The following is a 26,703-nucleotide window of genomic DNA, read 5'->3' as shown; positions in this document are numbered from 1 at the left end:
CGATAGAAAAAACGTCACTATGCAATGTTTAGATTTATTGGATCGTGCATCACTATCCGAAATCGGAAGTCATATCTAATATTTTGATTGTTATAAATAACCTATAAAAATCAGCTGTATATTTATTTTTATTCCCTGCTGTTTGAGTGCTTCCGAAATAACTATTGGAAAAGACTAGAAAAGAAATGCCTAGTTACGAAATGGCTATGATAATACGGGCTATGCCCAAAGTTGAACTTAAAAATGCTCTTATGAGAATATCTAACGGAATATTTGATAGAGGTGGTATTATAAGAAAAATTGAAAATTTAGGATATCGACCACTGCCGTACAAAACAAGTGCTCATGGTCTGGTGCATAAAGAAGCAAATTTTTTTGTTTTTAAAATTGATACCGCAACCACAGTGGTTTCTGATTTGAAAGAAGAGTATAGTCGGGATGTAGATGTAGTCAGACAACGTGTTTTCAAAGTGAATGAGGAGTCGGAGCATGCATGTACGTTGGAAACGGAATTATTGCCGCCAGCATATCGCAAAGAAGTTCAAGAAATGATCAAAATGGGAAAGTCACAAGTGAATCGATTTAGACACAAATTCTCTTATAACTCAGGGTTGGATTACTATCCTTTCCAAAAGTAAATATTTAGACACATAGTCCATAATTGTATGTAGTTATTATTAGGAATTATAAGTAATGAAATAAACATTTAAGCATTCATTATTTATTTCATTTCTCCACTGATACACCTGAACAGATTTCAGTGCAATGTAAGTATATTTTTCACTTCTTCTATTCTCCCATTCTCTAAGGATTCATGAAGTTCGGCTAGGATTTGGCTGTCAGGCTGCCCATGTGATAATTTCTTCCAATTTGTATACCATTTTTCTATTTCAGCTAAAAATTATACGTCATTTTCATAGAGTCCTGTTATATTTCTATACTTTATCTACATAATATTATTAAACAAAATATATTCACTAAATGATAAGAAACATTGCTTTGCTGATTATTAATATTGGAAAGCAAAATATGTTATGGAGTTATATCTTTCTTAATTTACTGGGCTAGGGCTAATGTAAATTTTAAATATGTAGGTGTTTTGAAACATAAACTTAGAATCCTAGACTTGTCAAAAATCTCACAGGTTTTTTATCATAACTTATTGAAACTAAATCCTCTACTCTATTTGTAATAAACTCAAAAATTACTGTATAAACACACAAATAGATAGCTCATAACCATCCATATGAACAAAAATACTTACATGTTAATTGATCAAAACATGTTTCATTCAAGTTTTCTGGCAGTTCCCAAACTCTCAAATAATCTGTACAAAGTTGTAATTTACCTTCACTATTTATCAAATTAGTATCTAAATCTAGAGCACTGAAATGCAAAATATGATTCTTTAATCCTGTTATTTTTAAGTGGTATTTTTAAATAAGTAACCCACCTTAAACAGTTTTTTAATTTTGACTCATTTTTCCATTTGTATTGTATTTGAAATTCATTAGTTAAATTTTCAAAAGCCAGTGCACAGCAGTTATCAGGAATATCTATAAAAAGGAACAAACATAGATAAGTTACATTACATATAAATACCTGTCACGATTTCTTAACCTATCGGTAGGTATAATAACCATAAACTGATTTTATAAATATAATTTAAACAACATTGTTTTGTTGATTGTTCTTAGTTCAAGACGCGAGAAATCAACTTTATAATAAAATTATTTTTTCAGTTTTAATCCCATGAATGACCGTGTGATATTTAGTTGAATAAAACGAAATTTTGTTCAATATTTTTTAAAGAATAAGGGCAAATGGGTAGGATACTTACTTAATGTTAAGTATTACCACTGGACACACACTATTAGAAGGCTCGCAAGTGCAAAGCCGGTCTTTTAGAAAATGGTACGCAATTTTTTTTAAATGTAATCTCGCTGTTGACCTTAAGGGCCTTAGGGCTGTTTTAGCGAGAGTAGCTCGGCCTGAATTGGCGTTTATCCCGCGACTAGCGCAAGGGCGTCTCCTGTAAGACTCGAACCTCGGCTTGGGCCGTCGCGGAGTGGTCAATTTCCTGAAGGTCAGGACGGAAGCTCACTGGAGTGAGCGAAGTACGTAGTAAAGGTCCTCGCCTTCGCTGATGAAGGCGGATTTTCACTCTAATCTGATATTATTATTGGCCGCGCGGGCGGCTTTTTAATTTGTCATTGGATCGTTCGGATCCGTTAATATGTATCGGGGCCTCCTACGAGCCTTTTTTGTCGGGGAGCGGTTACCAATGCTATATCCCTAAGTCGAATTAGACCGGAGATACTTCAGTGGGCGTCCGGTTTCACATCGTGATGGAACATTATAATGTTAATGACATACCATAAGTTATATCAACTTTTAATCCTTTTTTTATAGTTAAGTTTGAAATTATGTCCTTCAAGTCTGCTATTGTTGATATGTTATCTGATTTGAATATTGCAGAGCCACGTCTGTGAACATAATAGAAACTTAATATATCCTGTACTGTTATATAGTTGTGAATCTCTAACCTCAAAATTTGTTTGAAAGCCAGAGAGGCTTATTCCATTAATCAATTTTCTCAGAAACAGCAAATCATTTGACACCACACTGTTTTGTCATATTTCTTTAGAACATAAAATTACGCCAAATAATTATTAATTAGACTGCATCGCCCACTATATAATAAAATATTATTTAAAGCCGTTGTATTTACTAGCTGCGCCATAATAATCTTTTCGCCGAATCGTTTTAGAAACCTAGCGGTGTTAATGTATTTGCTATTACCTATTGTTATTTTCTAAACACATCATAATCATGTATTTACAGTGTATATATATGTCGCAGCCAACTTAATTAGTCGTTCAATTAACAGCCTAGCTTTTTAACTAAACGGCGTCGTTCAACTAACGGCCTAAAAGATATTCAGCCGTAGCGTTTGTTACATTTGATAAACTGGCTGGCGTAACAGTCATTATTTGGCATAAATAAAATAGATGAAACACGACGATAAAAAATATTTTCTTGAAAATTTAATTGCTTAAGTAAAATTCACATTTTTATCACTACACTTATCGTTTTTCATGAAACTTTAGGAAACATTATCAAAGTTGTGGTTTACCGAAGCCATATTGACAGTTAGAAGAGTTTCGTTTCGAGTTTGAGAGTGGCAGAAAGTGGAATTAAATTAAAATTATTAGCCAACAGGCTAGGCTAGTAATGAAACCTCATGGATCCAAGTCATTTGCCTGTCTATGGCTGAATATCATTCAGGCCGCGAGTTAAACCGCACCGTTAAGTTTACCGGCTTGGCTGTTAATTGAACGGCTAAGCTAGCTGGCTGCGATATATACATGATGTTCTAAGATATTGCGGGCTAATCGTTTGTAATGGAAGGAAAGTTCTAATGTTATTTTCACACATGTTATATCTTTTCTATAACATAAAATCATGAGTATCTGATATAAAATAATATTAATAAGTCATTTAAAGCAAAAAAAATTGAACTAGTGTGTTTTTATGTTAATATAACGTTCAAACAAGTAAAGCCTTTATAATATTAGTATTAATTAATACTCACTGATACTGACAAAACAGATAAGTCCCCATAAGTGTATGCGAACGAACGAAATTCACATAGCTGGCAGGCTTAGGCAATTCACCTGGTAGAGCTTCATTGAGCCATGAGGTAACTTCAACCACAGAGAATGTACCAAGCACTCGTAACTCACATAGACATCTGAAATTATCTTCATTTATTTACAAACCATCATAATGAGGTTTTTTAAGGCGCGATCCTACGTGCCCAACAGCGCTGGATATTGAAAGACCTTACAAAAACGTAAGGATTGGTAACGCTATTTCTATCCGATAAAGAAACTCGGCTGCCAGGTATTAGTCCGAACAATTCCTCTGAACACTCTCCATGGTAAATGCGGTAGAAGATGCAGAGAGGTCCACAGCTGCAAAAAAGAAAGTGACTGGTCGTTGACGATTCTACTCGAATACGTCGTACTGCGTTGAATACAGTCAAACGGAAGGAGCTGGTATTGGGGAGCTCCCCCCCCCCTACCAGTGGCGAGAACAGTTCTCCACGCGGGGTCGAATTTGCGCTTTATAGAGTTACAGGCGTCTCACCTTGAACACTAAGCTTTTTGTTGTGCTTACATCATTCTTTAGTGTGTGATTATTATTAATTAGATATCCATCTTAACGGAACTTATCGTTAAAACCTACCTTTTTGATTCGTTAACATCGATTTCTTCATGTTTAGAATAGTAGGGTAGAATTGCTAAGTTAAATTTTATTAGTCTAGCTACCCTCGGTGCTCCCGCTGGTAGAACATAAACCAGCACTTTAGTGCTTTCAAGGAGAATGGTTTCTATATTTCGCAAACCTATCCATAACCGCCTAGTACCGGCCTGGCATCTTATAGTGGCTAACAGATCTGATTCTTGATCCTAGAAATTAATATTGAACTTGAAAAGTTACAGCGTACGATTCGCTTGTCGTCATATGTTTTAAGTTGTGAAATAAATAAACACTTTTTTATTTTTATAGGTTTTTTTTATAAAGAATGTTCGACTGTGACAATTAACACAAGATTGATTTGAGACATCGTTTAAAAACTATATACGCTTGTGCAATATACACTATTATTACTTCAAATCAAAGGCATTTTAAGTATTAAACCGAGTGATTATATATAATAACATATCTCATTAGTCTGAAGAAAATGTACACATAACTTTTGACGCAGTTGTAAGTAATGCAGGAGTATAGTAGAGTACAGATAATATTCAATAGTTTATCTAACCTGTGGTGGGCAGAGACTGAGCACAGCCGCCGTGTCAGTTTGTATGACCAATTTGTTATTACAATAAATAAATAACATGTCAAGAGGCATGGCTGATGTTATTCTCGCTTCTATCCAACCATTTTTATTTGCTCCTGTTAACTGATATTATAGTTTTATTAGTCTCCATACAGCATACGCTCATTGATTCGTTATATAATTGGAAACAATTGTGTCACTGGATATTGAATCCTAGACCTAACAGCGCTAACTGACCACCGAATGTCAGTCTCCAAGGCATTTTGACGTTTGAAGGACCTTCAAGAAAAGAAGGTACCAATTCTTAAAATGCAGGCATTGGCCATTGCACTTGCCTTTTGACAATGCAAATGTCTACCAGTTGCATCATTTCACAGCAGATAAGGCTTCTGTTAACCCTCCCCCCTGGCTTCAGCGCGGCTCTCATCCCTGCGGTCGAAGGTTCGATCCCCGGCCTTTCCACCGAAGGACTTTCTATGTGCACATTTGACATTTACACGAACAGTGAAGGAAAACATCGTGAGGAAACCGGCATGCCTTAGACCCAAAAAGTCGAACACGTGCGTCAGGCACAGAAGACTGATCTAGGTGCCTATTAGAATAACAAATGATCATGAAACGGATACGGAAATCTGAGGCCTAGACCTAAAAAAGGTTGTAGCGCCATTGATTATTTTTTTCATTCTTAAAGGTAAGATTTTACCTAACTAAGGTAACCAGCCTTTTCTGACACCCGTGCGTTTTTCATCTGACATTGTCAAACGGGCAAGACTTTTTTGTATTCTATATGCTATTTTAAAAGAGTACCAAGAGTTTTATACGCCGGCTTTTTCTCTCGGCCTACACCCTCTGTCTTCTTTGCACTTCATCCCTACTCATCCTAGGGATGTCTAACTGTTCAAATTTAATGATGTGGAATAAGTGATACCTGTATCTTATATTCCATAATAAACATTTTTTTATTTGAAGATAATTTGCTGTTAAGTGATACCGCCGCTCTTTTCTTAAAGGACCCTAAGGGTGCGTCCACATCTGGCGATTATGCCGCGAATGAGCAGCTCGCGAGGCGTTTGCGAGATGCGCGCGTGCATTTTTGTTCGTGCGATGCCCACGCGCAGTCCGCTCGCAACCTCAGCGCAGTACGCGATCAGCACGCGGGCGGCGCGCTAGTGGCTTGCGTCTTCCTTCCGCCCGCGCCTCAAGCCCCTAACTTACCCGCTCAGTTCGTTTCAGGATTACTGGAGCCTAAGTATGTGTTGTCATGGAGTGGACGGAGGAGATTGTTTACGCTTAATTAACTACTGCAAGCTTGTGTAGGAATCTCCAGTGGCCAAGAATCGTAATGTCAAATTTAATTTATTTTCAACTGAAATTGGTAGCCTAAAATGCGTTTCCTTTTTAGCAATCTTGAAACTAACCATCTCTAGTAGATTTTGATATCATTCGGTGACAATTTAAAAAAAAAATTACATAGTGTCCGCTTAATTGATGGCTTTTCAACACCTGGATGGCTATTCTGTTTTCTTTTAAAAATAGGATTTTGCCACCAACGCCGTTGTCTCTTTTTTCCTCTTTATCAGTTATATTAGCTAATAATGCAGCAATTATGTTAAAATACACTAGTGTCGTCCGACATCTTCGAAAGTACTGAGCCAGTACTGAACTGTAAGCGCGAGAATAGAGTGCGCGCTGCGCGCACGCCTTATACGAGGCTTGCATGAGTTGCGCTAAAGAGACGCACCAAACCATTGCCTTGCAGTATATTCGCCAGATGTGGACGCACCCTAAGAGACAACATGACACACCATAACCCTTCCAGTAGGAAAGGGCTAACTGATTGCGCTAGTGAAACCCTCTGTTACAGTTTATTTCACACAGCGTCGTCACGTCAACAAAGACACATACTAATATTGTCTGGCTCCATATAGTCCCTGGCACTGCTATTTGTGAATACTTACTTCATGTTGAATGTCCAACAATGGTGGCATAGACAGACCGGTCTGTAGTGATCTTGTGCTTTTCTGGTATTTATCCCTTTCATTTGCTGTTTGCTTCTCTAAGCGAGTTATTTCATTTCTAAAATAATTATCAAAACGTCTATGTACCAATCTTTTAGTAGTTAGGTAACGAAAGTTACTTTGTAACTAATCTTGGAACTTAGCGGTCTCATTAAATATTTACGTTAATTAATAATAATAAAATATATATTCCGAGACTTGAACCTATTGTGAAGAGCCTGATTCATAAATTTAATTTAAAAAAAAAAACATGTGTGCAATTCACACGTGTTAGAAGTGAAACCTTCAAAAACAATGTTTTTATTATTAATAATATGTAAATTGGACGTTTTTCAATGTCTAAAAGTAGGATAAAACTTTTAATTAAAAAAATAACACACCACGCTATCTTACTAAAACGCTGTAATACGCAGCCGCATACAGTGTACAGTAAGCTCACGTAGTTTTCACATGCACTACACACGTTAAATGCTCAAATACAAGCACGTATTAAACAGTGTGCAATATACATACACACTGACATCTGCTCTCTCGCTCTGGCTCACAAATTACAGGCGACTATGCTTAGAAGACGGGAGTGGGGACGCTACGAAGTATGGCACAAAGAGGAGAGACCGATAATATACAAATTGTATGTATATTTCTGTCTCATTCTTTCCCCTGGCTTCATCCTACACATTTTTGTATTTGTGTCTCTTACCTGTCGTTTTTTCGTTGCATCCGGTTTGAAATCACAACGATTCTAAAGAAGTTTCACTTCAAAAAATATGTGCGTGTACTAGTGTACACACGTAAGAAGTGAAACTATTATTATATATTTATGACTTTATTTTTCTAGAAATGATCTACTATATGCAACGTTACAGAAATTGGTTAAATAAAGTTAAATTAGATAAAATTAACAAAAGGCTTTTATTGTCATAGACATGAAATACAAATAATACAATTATTTCATTTTACCTTATTACTACTAAGATTATTACAGAATTTCATTAATTGTAATAGAATTGTTACTGTCATTGTTATTGTTAATATAAATGTTTGTTATTAATGGCTTCGAATATCTTCAAATCAATCGGTATCGCGTAACCGAAAAATGTGACGGTATTTTTTTTCCAACGCCGATAAAGAAGTTTCACTTTAAAGTGTTTCGGTTTAAACAAACTACTAAGAAAATTATCAATAAGACAGACGCAAATGTGCACAGTGAGTTTTTCTTGAGAAAAAGAAGAGAAAGAAAGAAAATCTTAAAATATATTAAATAAGTAAGAATAAACTTACTCTAGTTTCGCCCTACGCGACGCAAGCGCATCGGCAGGAACATTTACAACTGCTGCCGACTGCAAACTGCGAGGTCTCAAGCCAAAAATCCTGCCAGAGAATGTAGAGGCCAGTATTTCTGGTTCATCAGAGCCAATAAAACCACCGCAAACGGATGTAATCGGTTCACCACAGAACTAAAATAAATTTCTAACTTAGAAAAAAAATTCTGCAATCTTTTCTCGATCTCTATTTTAATTTTTTTTTATGTAATAGGCAAACGGGCACGAGGCTCATCTGATGTTAAGGGATAAAGCGCCCCTGGTCACTTGTAATGCTAGAGTGCTCCCGAGTGTGTTACCGGCCTTTTAAGATTTGGCACGCTCTTTCATTGAAGGACCCTAAGTCGAATTGGTTCGGTTCAGTGGTGGTGCGCGGCAAAAACTGCCTTAAAAACATCAGACATCGAGGTGATACGGGAGGAATTTCGTATTCTGCCTCGACATCCGATGACGAAACCCAATTGCAGGTTCATTCGAACTCCTCTGAACACTCTTTATGGTAAAAGCAGTAGAAGATGCAGACTGAGACCACACCTTTACGAGACGGCGTTACTCTATTAATGTTGTTAAGCTTTTGATCAACTAAGTGATAAATACATACGTAGGTGTACTTGAGCTGTAACTTTTCCTCGTAATTTTCCAAATTAGTTAGGTATAACTGTATTGAGCCGTCATGACGACCCACTACGAGATGGGTCCCCCTATAATTACGGAACCAGCCAACGCACACAACAGATCCCAATCCTTGGCCGTCGACTAAGCATTTGCTTATTAAATTAGAACTGTAGGTTTAATATTTCATTAAAAATAAAGCAAATATCATTTGTTAAACGCAAAACTCAAACACGGCTTGACTAATTCGAGATTTTTTATATATTTATTTATTGAAGACTGAGAAAAGATTTTATGATAGAAAAATAAAACAAATTGTTCATACATCATTCAGCCCTTAAGTTTTTAATCCGTAAAAGCAAACTGTATATATACGCTATGGTAGCAAAGGACCTCTTTAGGTCCGGGCCTCAGGTTTCTGAATCTCATGATTATTTTTCAATATAATAGGCAAGTAGGTGATCAGCCTCCTGTGCCTGACACACCGGCGACTTTTTGGGTGTCGGTTTCCTCACGATGTTTCCCTTCAGCGTTCGAGCGATGTTTAATGTGCAGATTAAAAGTCCAAAAACAGCCGGGGATCGAAGTTACGACCTCAGGGATGAAAGGCGCACGCTGAAAACGCTTAGCCAACACTGCTCTCCATATATTGGTACGTAGCTACTAAAAAGGAAGAAAGAAGCGGTTTCCCCTCAGATACGGTCTTTCCCATTTTTGAACCAAATAAAGGCGTTACAACCTTTCAGGTATAAACAATTTCTGTATCTGTTCCGTCGGTTGTCGTGTTGTCGGTTTCCAGCACGACATGCTCGCTTTAGCATGGTAGCATAGGTGCAAACCCACCCTACCACATCCTTCTGATGGGTAGGGAGGCGTGGTCTTGGGGGTAGCGCAGGTCGCTGTGATCCCCAAGGCAAGTTTGGTGGACTAACCTTCCCGAGGTTGCCAACCCTGTTTTTGGTCTAATACCCTATGTATTAGACGTAACTAAAACCACCAAGCGAACTTTTGCAGGGATGTAGAGGTCATGTCCTTGCGAGTTCATCGTCCAAAATAAAAGGACGGTGGACAGTAAATGACCTCCCGCGTGTTTGTGCCGTGCGCGGGGACCCGTACGGGGGGATGAAGGAGTCCTGGAGGTTGAGTGGAGTAGTGCGCCGGTACAGTTGTGCGCTGCACACAACACACCTCTTTGGTCTGGATTTCCCCTCACACGGGAGGCCGTGGATTAGCTGACCACGGTCAACCGGCTGTGGTATCCCGTAAGAGGGCTACCAAGCGAGAGTCGGGGTGTGGGTGGGGGGGGCGGCGGCGTGGCACGGGACTCGGGGTGAGTTTGCGTCATCGTCTCGGGATGCGAACAGCTCCGTACTCTCTTGCGGCGTGCGGGCGCGCCTGCCCCTCTACACGCTGACTCTATACCGAAGGAGTAGCTCTGACGTCGCTTGCTGAGCAAGGGACGTCCCCGACTTGAGGGCTCCGTGGCGGGTGGAGAGCTCCGACGGTGAATCTTTTTCATACCACCACATGGATAGAGAGACAAAACACACAAACCAACAAAAGGCTGCATCCACAGATGCGCCTAAAACTAACATAAACAGGGTTGCGTCGCAGGACGTGTTGAGGTGCAAGTCACCAGTGACACGATACTCTGATGCCCCTATCTCGCAAACGGATGCACCCAATAGGGCAGCGTCCGAGGCACCAAAGGAGAGGGCAGCGGCTGAGGAAGCGCCAAACCGGGATGCACCCTTAACCGTGCCCACTCCAATGGTATCTCATACACCACCACACAAGGATGCGTCCACTGTTGCGGCCAGGCTGACTGCGTCGGTCGAGCAGAAGATAGCAACTCCGAAGGATGATACAGCAATGTCTGCGTCCATAGGGGGGGCATCCGAAGCAAGATCGATGCGGAAGACCGAGGCTGCGACGATGAGCACGTCCAGTGCACAAACCTCGACCATGGACATGTCGGCCCTGAAATCAGCGATTCAGGAATCGACTCCCAGGATGGTCCTAAGCTCCTCAAAAAGGCGACGGCTCAGGAAGGCCAAAAGAGCGACGGAACAGCAACAGCTGATTACCGGCTCTCAGAGGATACCTGAGAACCCTGGAACTGCCCCCGCGGTTACCACAACTGCAGGACGCGGGAAAAGGGCACCGAAGCCGACTGGGTCCTCTGCCGCGCTCAAGCCTATTGGCTCTAGGTGCGGTAAAGGACCTAGAGGGGGGTACCAAACCAAAAACCCAAACCAAACCAAACAACAAACAAAGGGCCAGAAACGCGATCGGCCAGAGGAAACCGTGACACCGACTGGGGAGAGTAAAAGGGTTAAACCTAACAAACTCCGGCTGGAGTCAGGGACCTCGGCCAGTTACGCGGAAGCGGCAGCATCCTACAAAGCCAACGAGCTTTGTGTTGCCGTGATGACTGAGCCCTTTATAGACATGACACAAGAACAGGCAGATAACATCCGCCTACAAATCGAGGGTAAAATCCAAGATGAGCTCATGGCGGATCTTGAAGCTACCCTAGCAACTGAACCCAACGACATCAGATTCCGGGGAAGAGCCCACTTCTCAGATGGTGTCCTCAAAACTTGGTGCGAGGATACCTACACGCTGGGATGGCTTACCGGAGCATGTGATGTCATCAATAATCCGATACCGGACACCAAACTGGTGGTACGGCCTCAGTCAGACATTCCGAAGAAGGTGCCGTGCTTACTGCATGTTCCAGGGTTCACTGGTAGCACGGAAACTTTACGGAAACTGATCACCAGGCAAAACCGCCACCTAAACATCAGATCTTGGACCCTGACTCACGAACGTAGAACACAGGACCCGACAGGCGTATCTTTGTTCCTTCGTGTTCCGGAATATGAGATCTCAAAGATCAAGGCTCACGAACGTCGCATCTACTATCTGATGGGGAACATCTATATCCGAATTCTGGAAAAGGATGAACCCTCAGTGGTAGCTGCCGCCACAGTAACTACTGCCAGTACATCGGGGACGGGATCCTCGGGGCCAAAGCCGCCCTCGTCAACGACGGAGATAGCCGCGGTTGCCGAGGTAAACGTCCCCATGGAGACAGCTCAACAACCACCCTCACCGGTGCAACTAACCTCGGATGACGAGTTCTTTCAGGAGACAGGGGGGAGTGAATTCAGCGACAGCTGTTTGCGCTCCTCCCCCTAACCGGACTGACCTTATCCAGACCAACCTCCAGCACAGCCAAACAGCGTCGGCTTCACTACGCAGACTGCTGGAGACCAACCCGAAGACCATTGCCGCGATCCAGGAGCCGTGGATCAGGAATGGCAAGGTATGCGGCCTGGGTAACACCGGTGGTAAACTTTTGCTGGATACCTCAGTAAGTAACCCAAGAACCTGCATTATCATACCTAAACATGTACCAGCATACCTAATTAACGAACTGTGTTCAAGGGACCTTACAACCATTAGGTTACCTAGGGACGCACATCCAGACATCGTCCTGGCGTCCGCCTACCTACCGGGTGACGAGGACGTGCCCACTCCAGAACTCGGCCTTCTGGCTGACTACTGTGAGAGGGAGAAACTGGAGCTTATAATCGCAGCAGACTCCAACGCGCACCACACGCTATGGGGTAATGCAAATACCAACGCTCGAGGTGAGAATATGCTTAACTTCATTCTTAGCAATAATCTTATCTTAGCAAACAGCGGCTCTGAACCAACCTTTATCAACGCACGCTCGCAAACCATAATCGATCTAACAATGGTGACCTCTGGTCTGTCAGATCACATACAGGATTGGCATGTCTCCAGAGAGCTATCATGCTCAGATCACAGGTGGATCCGCTTTACAATCAAAGGGGAGCTACCTAAACCACAACCACGACGCATACCTCGGAGAACTGATTCAGTAAAATTTTACAATATAATCGACTCAGAGGTAAGCAAACTAACAATACCAACCACCATTGATGTACAAGACATAGACAAACATGTAAATAACCTAACGTCCCTACTCCAGACCAGCTTTGAACGGTCGTGTCCCCTTACCATGCCTAGGTGGGGGAGTAGACATAACTGGTGGTGCCCCGAACTGGAGAGACACCGAAAGAAGGTCAGGAAGCTGTTCAATAGAGCAGGAAATACCCGTTTACCTGCCGACTGGGACAAGTACACAATCGCGAGAAGACGATTCAAAAAACTTTTACGCTCTAGGAAGCAAGAGTGCTGGAGACACTTCTGCACCAGCATTGAAAGCAACAACCAGGCAACCAGAGTGAAATCATGCCTCTCTAGTGAGCCTTATCACTCAATTGGTTGTCTTAAAAAACCTGATAAATCATTTACAAAAACCGATGCAGAAACATGTGAACTACTGATGGAAACACACTTTCCAGGCTGCATAATTGCCAACGACCAAGCATGGCAACCCTACTCAGAAAGTGCCACCACCGACTCAGACTGGAATGTAGCTCACAAAATAATCACAAATGAAAAAGTAACATGGGCAATCAACTCCTTCCTACCATTCAAAGCGGCTGGCCTGGATGGCATCTTCCCAGGCCTACTAAGATGGAGTAGAAACCTTTTGGTGGACTATCTTGTCTCAATCTTCCGAGCATGTATAGCCCACCGCTACATACCCTTGAAATGGAGGGAAGTGAAAATAATATTCATCCCAAAACCAGGCAGAGAGGACTATACCCAGGCAAAATCCTTCAGACCCATAAGCCTCACATCTTTCCTGTTAAAAACAATGGAGAGGCTTGGAGATCTGGAAATACGTAGCCAGGTATCGCTATCCAAATTCCTGCACCCAAATCAGCATGCCTACAGCCCAGGCAAGTCAACGGATTCATCACTCCACAACGTTGTGTCTCGCATTGGCGACTCCCTGAAGTTAAAACAGTCAACCCTTGGTGCATTTATTGACATCGAAGGCGCTTTTGACAAAACAAACTTCACGAGCATTACCAGAGCACTCGTTACATGTGGAGTATCATCAACCCTGATAGAGTGGATAAACAACATGCTAAAACAACGAGCTATACAGTTCACTGTTAATTCCACGACACGGGGCATTGTCAGCAGAGGCTGCCCGCAAGGTGGTGTCTTATCGCCGCTACTGTGGAACCTTGTAGTTAACGAGCTCATCACAGAACTCAACGCTGGCAACCTCTACACAGTGGGTTATGCGGACGACATAGCTATCTTGATATCGGGAAGCTTTGAAAGTACCCTATGCGATCTCATGGGAAGGGCTTTCAAAGTAATTGAGAGATGGTGCATCAAGCACGAGCTATCTGTCAACCCATCAAAAACAGAGCTAATACTCTTTACAAACCGGAGGGTTCTGGGACCACACAGGCTTCCAAAACTCTTCAACACACAACTCAAACTCAAAAATGAAATAAAGTACCTGGGTGTGATTCTGGACAGTAAACTGCTCTGGAACAAACACCTAGAACACAAACTGAGCAAAGCAACGATCGCCTTCTATCAATGCAAAAAGATGCTAGGCGTGAAATGGGGCTTATCGCCTAAAATAACATTATGGCTATACACTGCCATAATCAGGCCAATGCTGGCCTATGGAGCCCTGGTTTGGTGGCCAAGATCTGAACTTCAAATGGCGATCACGAAACTGGGACGCTTCCAAAGGCTTGCCTTGTCCGCTGCTAGCGGTTGTATGAGAACAACTCCGACCGCAGCAATGGAGATAGCCCTGCAAATCTTACCTCTAGACCTACACATACAGCAGGAGGCGGCACTTGCGGCCATCAGGCTTATGGTATTGGACCTATGGGGAAAAAACCACTATAGTTCACACACAGTGATTCTCAACAGGGCAATAGAGTACCAACCTCTTATAGCTGCGCCATGTGACAGAATCACAAATCAATTAATATTCAACAAGAAATATCTTATACAACTGAGAGAAGAGGAGCAAGATCAGTCGCCCCTGAATGAGCTACGTATATACACTGATGGCTCAAAAACAGGGTGTGGCTCAGGCGCTGGTATTTTCTCCTTTGATCTCAACATCAACATACACCTACCTCTGGGCACACAAAGCACAATCTTCCAATGTGAATGTGTCGCTCTAACCGAAGCAGCCAGAGCCGTACAGCGGATGGGAGTCAACGACTTTCACATTAAGCTCATATCGGACAGTGCATCCGTGCTGATGGCGCTCGGTAACGAAAACACAAACAGCAAACTAATACTGGAGTGTCACGAGGCACTGGAGGCAATAGCTCTAACAAATAGAGTTACCTTACAGTGGATTAAGGGACACAGTGGCTCTCTCGGCAACGACGCAGCCGACGAGCTTGCGAGAAGAGGCTCTGGTATGATACCTGCTGGCCCGCATCCGCTTCTCCCCTTGCCCTTCTCGCTAGTTCGAACCTGGATTCGCCAGAGATCCACTGTACTCCAGAATCAACGATGGTCGCGAAGTGTAGATTGCAAACAGTCCAAAATAGCTCTGCCGGCTGTGAACCCGCAACTTACTAAGCGACTTCTAAACCTGAACAGAACCAATCTCAAAACAATCATAGGGACAATCACGGGCCATTGTCTCCTTAACAAACATCTTTTCGTCCTAGGCGCAACAGACAGCCCCTTGTGCAGAGGCTGTTTCAGCGCAGAGGAATCAGTCACCCACGTAGTCCTGGAATGCGAGGCTGTGGCTAATCAACGTACAAAAATCCTCGGAACAGTGAGGTCGCTCCGCGAAGCCTGTGAAGTGCCCGGGAGACTTCTGTGCTTCTGGAAGGAGTTGGGCTGGCTAAATTAGCCAGGGCTTCTACGCACAACGGACCGACTACGTGTCTAAGTGCGGAAACTGAGTCCACCTACCTAAACCTAAACCTAATCTGTTCCGTCGTCATTTGTTTTTTCTAATACTATATTGAGACATCTGTGCCTGACACACGCCGTTTTTTTTTTCCTCGCGATGTTTTCCTTCAACGTACGAGCGGGTGTTGAATTCAACACATTGTGTAGAATTAATATTGAAAGTCAATTGAACCTAACCCCTCAATGACGAGAGTCGAACGCTGAAGACACTAGACCAGGGCTGCCTAGGATCTAAGGAATACACTGTCTGAGGAGACTCACTCATGATACAAAATCAATCCAATTGAACCGTCAGCAGCTCCATAAAAAGCACATATTTCAGTAGGCCTCTGCGATTGTGGGACTGCAAGACGAGATGGACCCGAGTTCATATATACTCTCGTGATAAATTTACCGTTTTCAACAATTGCTGCTCCCTTATTGGCTATTAAGAGAAGAAGTCTTATGCGAGTGCTCTGAAATGTCAAAAATTAAACTGTCATTGATCTTTCCCTCTCTCTATCATCTATACTCTATTCCAATACATAGTTTGTGATACTGTTCTTATTTTAAAAATCCTTTTGTCTATTAGCCACGCTATTTATGAAAACTTTTTCGTGATAGTCGCATTTGTAAAGTAAGTCGGGAGAAAACTAAATTTCATACGCAACCTGCCTTATCGAAGAGAGTTATATAATTGAGTTATAGATAACAGACTAGAGCCTGATAATGTCTTTTATATTATATACAAAAACATGTCCTTGGCGTTTATCTCTCTGTGTCTTTGCGATTAACTAAAAAACGAATACACGCCATTTATCGCGGTTTCCACTGTATAAAATGATTCATGCGGAAGGCTGTTACATTTTTCAATATACGATTGAAGCCGGAGCCTGTCGTATATACTAGGGGATCAAAGGGGTATAACTAGTCCTGAAAACGCCTGAAATCTGCATGTTCTGAAAAGTTCTGAAAGTGCCTGAAATTTTTTTCCGCTTCCTGAAAACTAGGGTAACTGAAACAGCCAGAAATCATTTTTCAGCCTGCTGAAAAGTTCTCTAAGTAGTGGAACAATCTAGAAACATTGCAGTCGACCCGCCTTCGTAACAATATGCAAGAAGCATCAAAGCAAATAATTGAAGTATTTTTTATTAATTTAATTGTTTTCACTCAATCACGTATATATTTCACCGAATATGTGTATTAATAACTGAGAGGCTTTTTGTAAATCTCTATTGATTTATATATTGGATAGTTATATGTATATGTACCAATGCAAATAATACGTAATACTGAAAATAATCAAATTAATATCTACGTCCAGTTTCACAGTAGAAACTGTGAATTATTTACTCGGCTCGGATGTATTAGATTTTTGTTTACGGCCGTATACTATATCTGATATACAATAATAAACAATACAAATGATATCGTAGGAAAGCATTACATGTGCTAAGGTTTCCCAACGTGGGGCCCACACCACACAAGGGTCATTTCATTATTAAGGGACTATTCGTAAAGTTATTAAATTTAAAAATTTACTTACCGTGTTTCGTTAACAATATTTTTTCTAGAAGCACCTACTTTGTTAAGTGAACAATTAATTTTTTTAATATTAAAAATTATGTATGTTACATAAGAATTTTAGAAAGGTAAAACAGGGTGCGAGCTAGCCGTAACATTTTCCTCCGCATGATCGCGGACCGAGTCGATTGCCCATACCTCAATCACTGTTCCGCCATTTCATGCGGAATGATTCGGGTATGAACAATTGAAGCGGTATTAATGTTTTTAAATTTCTCCAATTCCTGCATTTTGTGTGTTCTATTATGTAAACCTACTAACCCTTAGATTTAAGTTATTAAATTGTAATTACTAACATAGTTATGGAACCATGTTTTCCGAAATAAACAAATTTTATTTATTTTATTTAACACTACCAACTAAATTGCTACCTACTTACATTAGCTGTCATAAATGCAGCCACGTCGAGTACTCTATCCTCACACATGAACGATGTTAGCTGATTTAAGTCCTTACAATACGTAACTGTTCGTCCACTGCATAGAATCAAATCATTACCAATTATCCACCTATAAAAAAATACATATATAATGTACCAGACATGTAACATGTACAATGTATAGGACCTGCAGAAGAAGCCCATTCCTCCCAATAAGTTTTTAAATAAGTGATACTTTATAGCGTATATACCTAGGTAACACTGAAAATGTTTTGAAAATGAAAAACGGCTTAATGTAGAAAGTTGTCAATACTATTATTGTTTTTCAAAGTAATCTCCATTTCTCTCTACACATCTTGGCATTCGATGGAATCACTGAGAAGAGCAATGGGTCCATTCTTCCTTAGGTGTCTCTTCTATCAATGGCATTTTCGTACGCTTTCACCACATCTTCAGGACTCAAAAAGCGAATACCTCGAATTTTATCACTAGTTCTTGGGAATATGTGAAAGTCGCAGGGTGCTAGGTGACTCATTATCTCGACACCTGCCACAGTCAAATATTCAACAGTCCGTTTTGCGGAGTGCGCTGAAGCATTGTCGCAGTGAAGAAGGATCCTGCTTCGAGGGCGCTGCTGTCGATTTTTTCCAAGACAACAGGCAAACAGCGATTGACCTACCAGTCTGCAGTAACTGTCCTTCCATCTTCTAGCACAACACAAACTGAACGTCTAAATGTTCGTGTAATATTTTTGAACTTGACTCATACCAATGCCTAAGCTTGCCCAAATCTGCTGATAGGTCACTCTTATGTTAAAGGACGTCCCTCACGCAGATCATCATTAAGATTGCTACGTCCACGCTTAAACTCCTTAAAGCAACAATTGTAAATAATGGCACGATATAGGGCTTCATTAAGAAATGCTAATCGCGGCCAATCATAGCTTTGTCGTTGAGTAAGCCCACAACGAAAGTCATAATAAATCATTGACCGAAAATTTTCTCGCGTTAGGTTCATTTTCACGTGTAACAAGAGTTTTTTTTATTTTTTATTATAGCAATAGATAACAAGAGCTTTAGATTTGCCGCCAATTCACAAAAACAAATGACAAATGGATGCAATATACTACATTTGGTTACCAAAGAGTTCTAAAATTCAAATTCAAAAAAAGTTTTAATTAGCAATGTTTCTAACTGGCCAGTTCTAAACATTTTCAGTGTTACACGTGTGTATATATATATATAGCTGTGTTGTGTGGTGGTGTGAATCAGAGGGTATATACGTGATATACATACACACCGTATGTGGATTGTGATAGTGATGATACAGGATATTTGTTTCTTTAAAAATCTAATCTAATTACTTACATGGAAGTTATAACTTCCGACACCAATGTCTCAACTGTTAGGAATACTTTCCCCTTCCTTGTATAACCCTTCACTTCGTTCCCCGATGCGGCATATATTTTATCGTCATTTGTGCCTAGAAAAACAAGTAAATGTTGCTTTTTGACGTGTGAAGTATCTGGTATCTCAAGAGGCCTCCATTACTTGAGTATTTATTTTAACGTAATTACTGTTAATTCATTCAAAGAACCAGTGGCGCTACAACCTTTTAGATATATTTGGCCTCAGACTGTATCTGTTTCGTGATGCCTGTGCCCTCGACCTTTTGAGTCTAAGGCCGGTTCCACGAAGATTTCCTTCGCCTTACAAATGTCAGTTGAACTTCGAAACTGCAACCTAGATAAGAGTCACACGAAGAAGCCAACACTGTTCTTGTACGGTTCCTGAGTCATCAGGTGCTTTAAATAGTAGAGGTTTTATTTTTCTCTATTTGAACCACTCGCGTGCAACAAGCGAAATATTGAAATGCTAATTGCTATATAAGGAATGAATGCAATGCACTTGTTGAAGAGGGTGCCTACGTCTGGCTCTACACTCGAGGCGTGATGCTGTCGGTTTAGTAAATCGCCACGTCTATAAAACTAAGAAAACCAGAGTGAGCAAACCAGCCTTGACTCCTACAATTAATAATGATTGAATTAAATTATTATCCTGATTTACCTGAAGATGACGAATGTACAATAACTGATGTGATAGACTTGCTTGGTAGGGTTTTAAATTGAACCACCGGTTCTTCATCTTTTATTCCTAAACACTGCAAAACTCCGTTCTTATCACCAACTACAAACTAAAAATACATAAAAGATTTAATATCGGCGTTCGATATTATTTGCTTTCGCAAAACTCGAAAATGTTTCTATTTCATTACTCACTTAAGCCGTAATTTAAGAGTTACTTTATCAATTATAGCCGTAGTATAAGATTCCCAGTCGTGACAGCGTTGAGTACGACTCATCACAAAAGCCAATACGTTTTTGACGTGCGTCCTTAGTACCACCCGTACTCTGAATATACCCCCGTAAACTGTATCTCAATTCAGCGTGAACTACGACTTCTATATGTCAAAATACATTGTAACAATACAGATTTGCCAAGTCTTGTTCCTTCTTATCCAGAGATAGGAAGAAAATGTAATTCCGCACTATTAATTAATGTATTACAACTCCGAATAAATAATCATTAAATTAAAGAAGCTTAGGACTTTGATAGGTTTTATTTAGCTTCTAATTAGCGCGCACTTGCGAGTCTTTTGGCTATGTGAGTGTCCATGGGCAGCGGTATTACTTAACCTCAGATGAGCCTCCTGTCCGTTGCCCGCCTCCTATTACATAAAAAAAAATCTCTTTTGTGAATTTCAATTTGCGGCTCTTGACTTTGACAGTCTCATTAATCGAATTCGGAATTTTAAAAATAAGTAGAAAATTACATACTTTTTGTTGAACCTTTTCGTTTACACTTTGTAATACTTTCAATGTTTCCGGATATGTAATCCCGCATAATGTATAATCAATACGTGACAAATCGTATTCCATTTGTAGCAAGTAGTAGTTAAATCAAAAATAAGTTATGTCTTGCTCGTAACACTAATACTATTAATACAAAATTCAAATGTTTATACATATACTTTTGTTGAAAATCGATGCCGGTATCATAGTTACGAAAACTAACAACATACGTGACTTTCAAACTCTCCAAGAACACACTGTTTGACATTGACATTAGGTGCTCACAGCAGATTGCTTAATTTTCTTCCCCTTAGGAGAAATGCACAATGCACACGTAGTCGATAATCCAAACTTCGATTCTCAACTGAATGGTTTGATTGATTGATTCTCTTTATGGTAGACATAAAAGATCGTTGATATTATTTACTCACCCAAAAAATATATAATTAAAACAAATACTTTGTGGATGCGCTTTTAGATTATGGTCCATATTATAATATTTATAATACAATTCGTATTACGAATTCTAAGTCACAATCTCGTCTTGAGTGCTGTCAAACATAATAGAGAAAAATACTTTGACAGCTCATTAAACTAGATTTAAATTAGATTTTCGTTCTTGAATACAAGCTTATGAATTTATACAGATTGTTAAAAGTTTGATCAATAGAATAGTATTATTTTTTATTAAAATTATTCCACTTCAGCAGTTTAATAGCATATTGGTTTGAATATTAAATAGTAAAAATTTCAAAACAATATTCTTATAGTGATAATAGCTTTGTGTCAAATAAGTCAAAACTCTAGTCTGATTGATTAGTCTGTGTACTGCTACAATTTACAAATGTTCCAACTTCCAATTCCCAAAATTCATTCATAACCAAAAATTAAAAAAAAACAAACAAGTTCTTAAATAAAAGTCCACATATCTGACTGATCTTTTTGCGAATTCATCAAACTGAAAATGGATGGCGATAAAGAAAATGTTGTTCAAGCTGTTGTAATAATGGATACATTTAATAGCAATCTAAATCCCATATGCGCTGATAAACCTACAGTAAGTGCGCTAATTGATTTAAATTTAAGTTTACTTTACAGTGACACTTAACTTAAAAATAAACATTTTGTCAGGGTTTACTAGCTCTAGCTGGGGTACCTCTTATCGATTATGTTCTGGAGTCGCTTGTGGCTGGAGGAGTAGGAGAAGTTATATTGTTCTCTTGTCAAGAACCATCAAAAGTTAGAGAATATGTCAAGTAGGTAACTTAAAATAGTCTGAATCAAAAACTTGTGTTTATACCGAATTATAATAAATTTCAATATTAATAGGAAACGTAAGGGAGAAAAAGTGCCATGGACATTTACACTAGATGTACAGATATTGTCCTCTGAAACATGTCAGACAATGGGTGATGTGATGCGGGAAATAGATGCAGCGGGTCTTATTAGAGGATACTTCATACTACTAAATGTTAATACTATAACTAATGTTAACTTCGCTCAATTATTGGAACAACACAAGTGAGTATTAAGAAAAGAAATAATAAAATTTTTGTGTTTGTAGATATTATTTTAGTCTCTTATTTTTTGGATTATTAATGGTAGACTGTTTATCTATCTGTAGGTGGAATCTATCTCTGCACTGGCTTATACATGATTGATCAACTAACTTATAGAGTAATTTAATATTTCAGACAAACCTGTAAAAAAGATAAAGGTGCAGCAATGACATTAGTCTATAAAGAAGTTGCATGGGATCATCCTCTTATAAGTAATAATAATCCTATTTTTGTGGCAGCTGATGGTAATACTAACAAAATTTTGCTGTATCAGAAGTATAAAATAAAATGTAGGGATAATACATTATCTTTACCTTTGGTAAGTACTGACAGTTTTCAACTATGGTGAGTGTACATGAAAAATGCTTTCTGATTATCCTTTGCTTGCTTCATGTTTTGTCCTTTATTATATTATATTTATAGGTTATTACACTGTGATAAAAAGAAACAGATTAACATTTAGGTTTGATGAATATGGGCTGACTGATCTTCCCTTATGGATAATACGGAAATAATGGAATTCAGACTTAGTTAGGACTAATATATTAATTTTGACATAAGATATTCAAAATATATTGTTTTAAATTTTTGTTTATTAATTAAATAAATGATTGTTTCAGGAGAGTGTATTGCATCATTCAGAAGTAAAATTGCATCATAATCTACTTGACGCAAATATTGCCCTCTGTTCACCTTCAGTTCCTCCACTTTTTTCTGATAATTTTGATTTCCAAAACAGAAATGATTTTATACATGGAATTCTTATAAATGAAGATATTCTAGCCAGCTCTTTATATTACACTTTATTGAAGGGAAATCAATATGCAGCAGCTGTAACAAATTGGAAAACTTATCATATTATATGGTTTGTTTAATTCAAATTTATTGCAAAATAGCCTTTGATTTGTGCAACTAGATTAATTGTGGCTTAAAATAATTTTTGCCTGCAAACAGTATGTTAAAAAAATGAATATTTATTTATTTTTCAGCTTGGATGTACTTCACCGTTGGGTTCATCCATTATCTATTGAAACTGGATCCTTTTACCAGAATAGTTATATCTTTATGGGCAAGCACAATTATATTAAAACAAATTCTGTGCTCAGCAGGTAGTATTTTTTTAACTTAGTAAAATATTTGATGGATTTAAGACACATTAACAAAATTTGAAAAAATGTGATATTTTTATGAGTAAGTAATTTTTATTTTTAGGTCTTGTTCACTCATTGAGGATGTTATAATTGGATCAGAATCCCATATAAGTGACATGTCATCACTACGTAAAAGTATAATTGGTGATAAAAGTCTTATTGGAAAAAATGTTACACTACAAGGAAGTCATATTATGAATAATGTTGTTGTAAAGGATAATTGTAAAATTATAAATAGTTTTATTGATGATGGCTGCATTATAGAAGATAATTGCATTCTCGAGGGTGTAATAATTGCTTGTGGAGCAAAAGTAAATACTGATTCAAAATTAAAGGGAAACATAATTGAAAAGTCACTTAATGACAAAAATGGTAACAAATTTTGTATACTTTTTGAGTTGTTAGCTCTATAAATTCCTTAGAAGCATTATAATATTTGATCTCTTATTGTATAATGTAAAGCTAGCTTAGTTTAGAAATATTTGTATTCTTATGTAAGGGAATTAATAAATTCTTAATGAGAGATAACAATCCATATACATAATATTTAATTAAACTCTGGTCAGGTACATAAAACATTACCAAAACATTTTTTCATTATGTTATATGTTGCTTCATTTTCTATATTGCAGAAAAAACATTATCTAAATCTACATCTGAAAGTGGAACAGAGTGGGAAAATGAATCATCTGGTGATGGGGATGAGGAGTTTGTTGGTTTTGAGAAACAGTGGAGTGATAGTGAATCATGTTATTCATCAGACTCTAGTGCTGAATCCTCATTACGTAATTCACCAGTTCCTGATGATATAAACAGTAAGTTTCTATTTGTTACAATTCCAAAAAGTAACCAGCAAGCAAGCTAGCCATTAATTTCAAGTATGGTTTGGGCACTTACCTCAAATAGAACCCTAATGATGTCATGTACTGATGATTAGTGCAAACATTCTCTGTTACAAAAACTTAATATTGAAGTTAGAATTACTATTTAAGGTATTTTATAATTGATACAAATGCTTTTTGTTGAACAGTCACTTGTTATAATTGTATACTAAAACAAATTTTATTTTCTAGTTTTCCTTCAAGAGGTGATTGACAGTTTAGCAAGAGGTTATGAAGAGAAATTAAAGTGTGATTACCTCATATTAGAAATCAACTCCTCAAGATATGCTTACAATATTCAATTAAATGAAGTCAATTTCTTTGTTGTGAGAGCATTACTCAGTTTGCCTATTCTGGTGGACAGCAAGAATGTTCTTGTCACAGTGAAAGATATATTGAAGTTTTTCCATCCTGTTTTATCTAACTATATTAAGACAAAATCATCAACAATGGACTGTCTACGAGCTGTTGAGGTAAATAATAAATAATAGTTAATTTAACAGTTACTTTTCTTCTACTTAACAGTTAATTTTCTAAGTCTTTCAATTTGATACCTGTTTGAATGGGAGCTAAGAATCTCTATAATTTAGTATTTTTATTCTCCACATTTTTATATAACTAAATAAAAAATAGAAGTTCAAATGTCATTGTTATTTATCATTAAAATACTGGTTATAAGCTATATTTTATTACAGGACAGCTGCATTAAAAATGAATGGCTTAATGATAAAGCAGGTCAAGTTATACATTTGCTCTATAATGCAGATGTTATAGATGAAGATTCTTTATTAGAATGGTATGAGGATTTGAAAGAGGAGGAAAGTGAAATTGTAAATCAAACATCACTTGTTAAGTTCTTTGAGTGGCTCAATCAAGCTAGTGAAGAAAGCGATGAATCTGAGTAATGAAAAATGTTTATTTATATTATTATGTTGTAAATAAATTGATGTACATGTTTTAAGTTTAAATAATTTAATTGCCCAGTTATCATCTTATTGTGGCATATTGCTGGCACTGTACAGTAGTAAATTTGCTGAACTTAGAAATGTCTAAATTTGTTGGCTCACATGGAGAATGAATCTTTATTTGTCTCATGTGAGTATCACGTCCATTTTGGTGATTACTTAGAATCGCTATTTGTATCATATAAGTCCGTATTGGGCTATCATCTAGATCTTTAATAGGAATCATTTCCCAACCTGGAAAACATAAATAGATATCAGATATCATGTGGTATCAGTAACAAAACCCACAGCATGCATAAAATATAACATATTTACCACTAGGTTCTATTAATTCTATCACTTCAATTTCCTGTAGATCATTAAAATGTGTTCCAGCGCGAATGGAAATTCTACTTGGTGTGTAACTTTCATCAAGTTTATAGTCTGTATAGATATAAATGTGTGATACCATGGTTTTCCGTTGAAATTGAATGTTTACTAAATGTGGTAATTGACCATCAGATTGCCAATAGGTGTCCATGCAATCATCTCTTAATTGATCAATACCAAAACCTATAAATACAAAACAATATATATCTTTAAAAGTGTTGTTAGTGTTAATGCTAATTAACAAAAAACACATGACTAGATACTTACCAGGTTTGCAGGAGGATAGACTCCAAATAGCATTATTTCCTACTTCACGTACTGTTCCGGATCTTTCGCTAACCAAAGGGTCCTTTTCCGATGTCATTGTAAATTATTTTCTCAGTTGATTTAATATACTGAATTCTTTTTTCTAATATTTAATTTTGTTATCAGTATCATTTATTATTATTTATTAAACAACCGCCACAGGCTACCGCAATAGATCGTTGATTTCTGTCAATAAACTGCTACTATCAAAGTCAAATATAGGAAATCCTCGCTGTTGTCTATTTCACTTTTTAAAACTGCGTGATTTATCTGTGGTTTGATGCGTTTAAGCGGCATTTTTAAAATGTTTGAAGAAACATTGGAAATTGCAGAGTCGGTAGTTTTTATCATTAAACATTATTATTGATACTATCGATTTTTGATATGAGAGAGACATCAAGTAAGAGCAATATATGCTGTTAAAAATTACTGGTATTATGGATATTGACATAGCTTTTGGCTATTAACTACACTATCTTACATTTTAGTTTTTATTAAAAAAATACAGACATTTATCTTTATAATCTATAACTACGCAATCTTTCATTTAACGCGTAGTTTCGTGGGAATAAAACACATATAATTGGTAAAATTGACCCATAGCTACCCAGATCATTTAGTTTTATTAGAAAAACAATGGGAACGGGTTGACAAATTGATAACTTTATAATTAGTGGTTACATAGGCCATGAAATAATTGACCGATGGTTTCGTTGGCGCATGCGATCAAGCCATTAGACCAAGCGAGGGAATTTTTACTAAAATATGAAAATGCTATTAACAGTGCAAGTTTATTCTCAATTGATCAATAAACAGAGTAATGCGTAATTATTATCGTCTATAAATTTTCGCGCAGATAAAATAAAATATTCAGTCAAAAATTATTTAAGCTAGTAATCAGAGATTTAAATTCTGTATCAGACAGTTATATTCTTTTTTTTGCATTTGTATAAAGGTATATTTTAGTTTATAGTTATTTTGTATTGTTTTTTCTTTATTCACTTATTATATTCG

General features: G+C 38.2%; 5 protein-coding genes across 8 annotated transcripts; 3 read left to right on the top strand and 2 right to left on the bottom strand.

The window, feature by feature from the left end:
- The first annotated feature begins 25 nt into the window (after positions 1–25).
- LOC123714900 (probable 28S ribosomal protein S6, mitochondrial) lies at positions 26–717 on the top strand. Its single transcript, XM_045669554.1, has one exon. It carries the CDS (start codon positions 186–188, stop codon positions 636–638), a length of 453 nt encoding a protein of 150 aa, XP_045525510.1. The 5' UTR covers positions 26–185; the 3' UTR covers positions 639–717.
- LOC123714897 (Bardet-Biedl syndrome 7 protein homolog) lies at positions 712–20,675 on the bottom strand. 3 transcript variants are annotated; one of them, XM_045669548.1, is made up of 15 exons: positions 20,444–20,675; positions 19,674–19,800; positions 18,975–19,089; positions 17,608–17,737; positions 15,927–16,120; positions 8,791–8,971; positions 8,149–8,324; positions 6,808–6,925; positions 4,832–4,972; positions 4,252–4,475; positions 3,596–3,754; positions 2,377–2,486; positions 1,454–1,556; positions 1,265–1,386; positions 712–894 (listed from the first exon to the last, which is right to left on the bottom strand). In XM_045669548.1, the coding sequence occupies exons 1-15, from the start codon at positions 20,543–20,545 to the stop codon at positions 758–760; spliced, it is 2,139 nt and encodes a 712-aa protein (XP_045525504.1). In that variant the 5' UTR covers positions 20,546–20,675; the 3' UTR covers positions 712–757. The 3 variants fall into 3 exon arrangements, with proteins under 3 accessions (XP_045525504.1, XP_045525506.1, XP_045525505.1); XM_045669549.1 differs by having other exon boundaries at positions 780–894; positions 1,265–1,327; XM_045669550.1 differs by lacking the exons at positions 19,674–19,800; positions 20,444–20,675 and adding an exon at positions 19,219–19,324.
- LOC123714899 lies at positions 10,120–14,313 on the top strand. Of its 2 annotated transcripts, XM_045669552.1 has the most exons (3): positions 10,120–11,879; positions 11,955–12,180; positions 12,255–14,313. In XM_045669552.1, exons 1-2 carry the CDS (start codon positions 10,329–10,331, stop codon positions 12,003–12,005), a joined length of 1,602 nt encoding a protein of 533 aa, XP_045525508.1. In that variant the 5' UTR covers positions 10,120–10,328; the 3' UTR covers positions 12,006–12,180; positions 12,255–14,313. The 2 variants fall into 2 exon arrangements, with proteins under 2 accessions (XP_045525508.1, XP_045525507.1); XM_045669551.1 differs by having other exon boundaries at positions 10,120–12,180.
- A 607-nt stretch (positions 20,676–21,282) lies between the features above and the next one.
- Positions 21,283–24,954, top strand: LOC123715401 (translation initiation factor eIF-2B subunit epsilon). Its single transcript, XM_045670392.1, has 10 exons — positions 21,283–21,515; positions 21,590–21,714; positions 21,788–21,979; positions 22,153–22,336; positions 22,638–22,882; positions 23,007–23,126; positions 23,230–23,540; positions 23,801–23,983; positions 24,242–24,522; positions 24,745–24,954. Exons 1-10 carry the CDS (start codon positions 21,423–21,425, stop codon positions 24,952–24,954), a joined length of 1,944 nt encoding a protein of 647 aa, XP_045526348.1. The 5' UTR covers positions 21,283–21,422.
- Positions 23,699–25,862, bottom strand: LOC123715402 (anaphase-promoting complex subunit 10). The gene is made up of 3 exons (XM_045670393.1): positions 25,651–25,862; positions 25,330–25,566; positions 23,699–25,248 (listed from the first exon to the last, which is right to left on the bottom strand). The coding sequence occupies exons 1-3, from the start codon at positions 25,745–25,747 to the stop codon at positions 25,037–25,039; spliced, it is 546 nt and encodes a 181-aa protein (XP_045526349.1). The 5' UTR covers positions 25,748–25,862; the 3' UTR covers positions 23,699–25,036.
- Between the last annotated feature and the right edge of the window lie 841 nt (positions 25,863–26,703).

Source organism: Pieris brassicae, chromosome 10 (assembly GCF_905147105.1).
Source record: "Pieris brassicae chromosome 10, ilPieBrab1.1, whole genome shotgun sequence".
Lineage (NCBI taxonomy): Eukaryota > Metazoa > Arthropoda > Insecta > Lepidoptera > Pieridae > Pieris > Pieris brassicae.
This window is presented reverse-complemented; position numbering and strand designations above follow the sequence as displayed.

Coding starts and splice junctions, on each gene's coding strand:
- LOC123714900 (XM_045669554.1), top strand. CDS start 186: ATGCCTAGTTACGAAATGGCTATGATAATACGGGCTATGCCCAAAGTT.
- LOC123714899 (XM_045669551.1), top strand. CDS start 10,329: ATGGATAGAGAGACAAAACACACAAACCAACAAAAGGCTGCATCCACA.
- LOC123714897 (XM_045669548.1), bottom strand. CDS start 20,545: ATGGAATACGATTTGTCACGTATTGATTATACATTATGCGGGATTACA. Junction 19,090..19,673: donor TGTACATTCGTCATCTTCAG/GTAAATCAGGAT, acceptor TTGTTTTTCTAG/GCACAAATGACGATAAAATA. Junction 8,325..8,790: donor TACAGCTCAAGTACACCTAC/GTATGTATTTAT, acceptor AATTTATTTTAG/TTCTGTGGTGAACCGATTAC.
- LOC123715401 (XM_045670392.1), top strand. CDS start 21,423: ATGGATGGCGATAAAGAAAATGTTGTTCAAGCTGTTGTAATAATGGAT. Junction 21,516..21,589: donor TATGCGCTGATAAACCTACA/GTAAGTGCGCTA, acceptor ACATTTTGTCAG/GGTTTACTAGCTCTAGCTGG. Junction 21,715..21,787: donor AAAGTTAGAGAATATGTCAA/GTAGGTAACTTA, acceptor CAATATTAATAG/GAAACGTAAGGGAGAAAAAG.
- LOC123715402 (XM_045670393.1), bottom strand. CDS start 25,747: ATGACATCGGAAAAGGACCCTTTGGTTAGCGAAAGATCCGGAACAGTA. Junction 25,567..25,650: donor TCTATCCTCCTGCAAACCTG/GTAAGTATCTAG, acceptor TTGTATTTATAG/GTTTTGGTATTGATCAATTA. Junction 25,249..25,329: donor AGAATTAATAGAACCTAGTG/GTAAATATGTTA, acceptor TATGTTTTCCAG/GTTGGGAAATGATTCCTATT.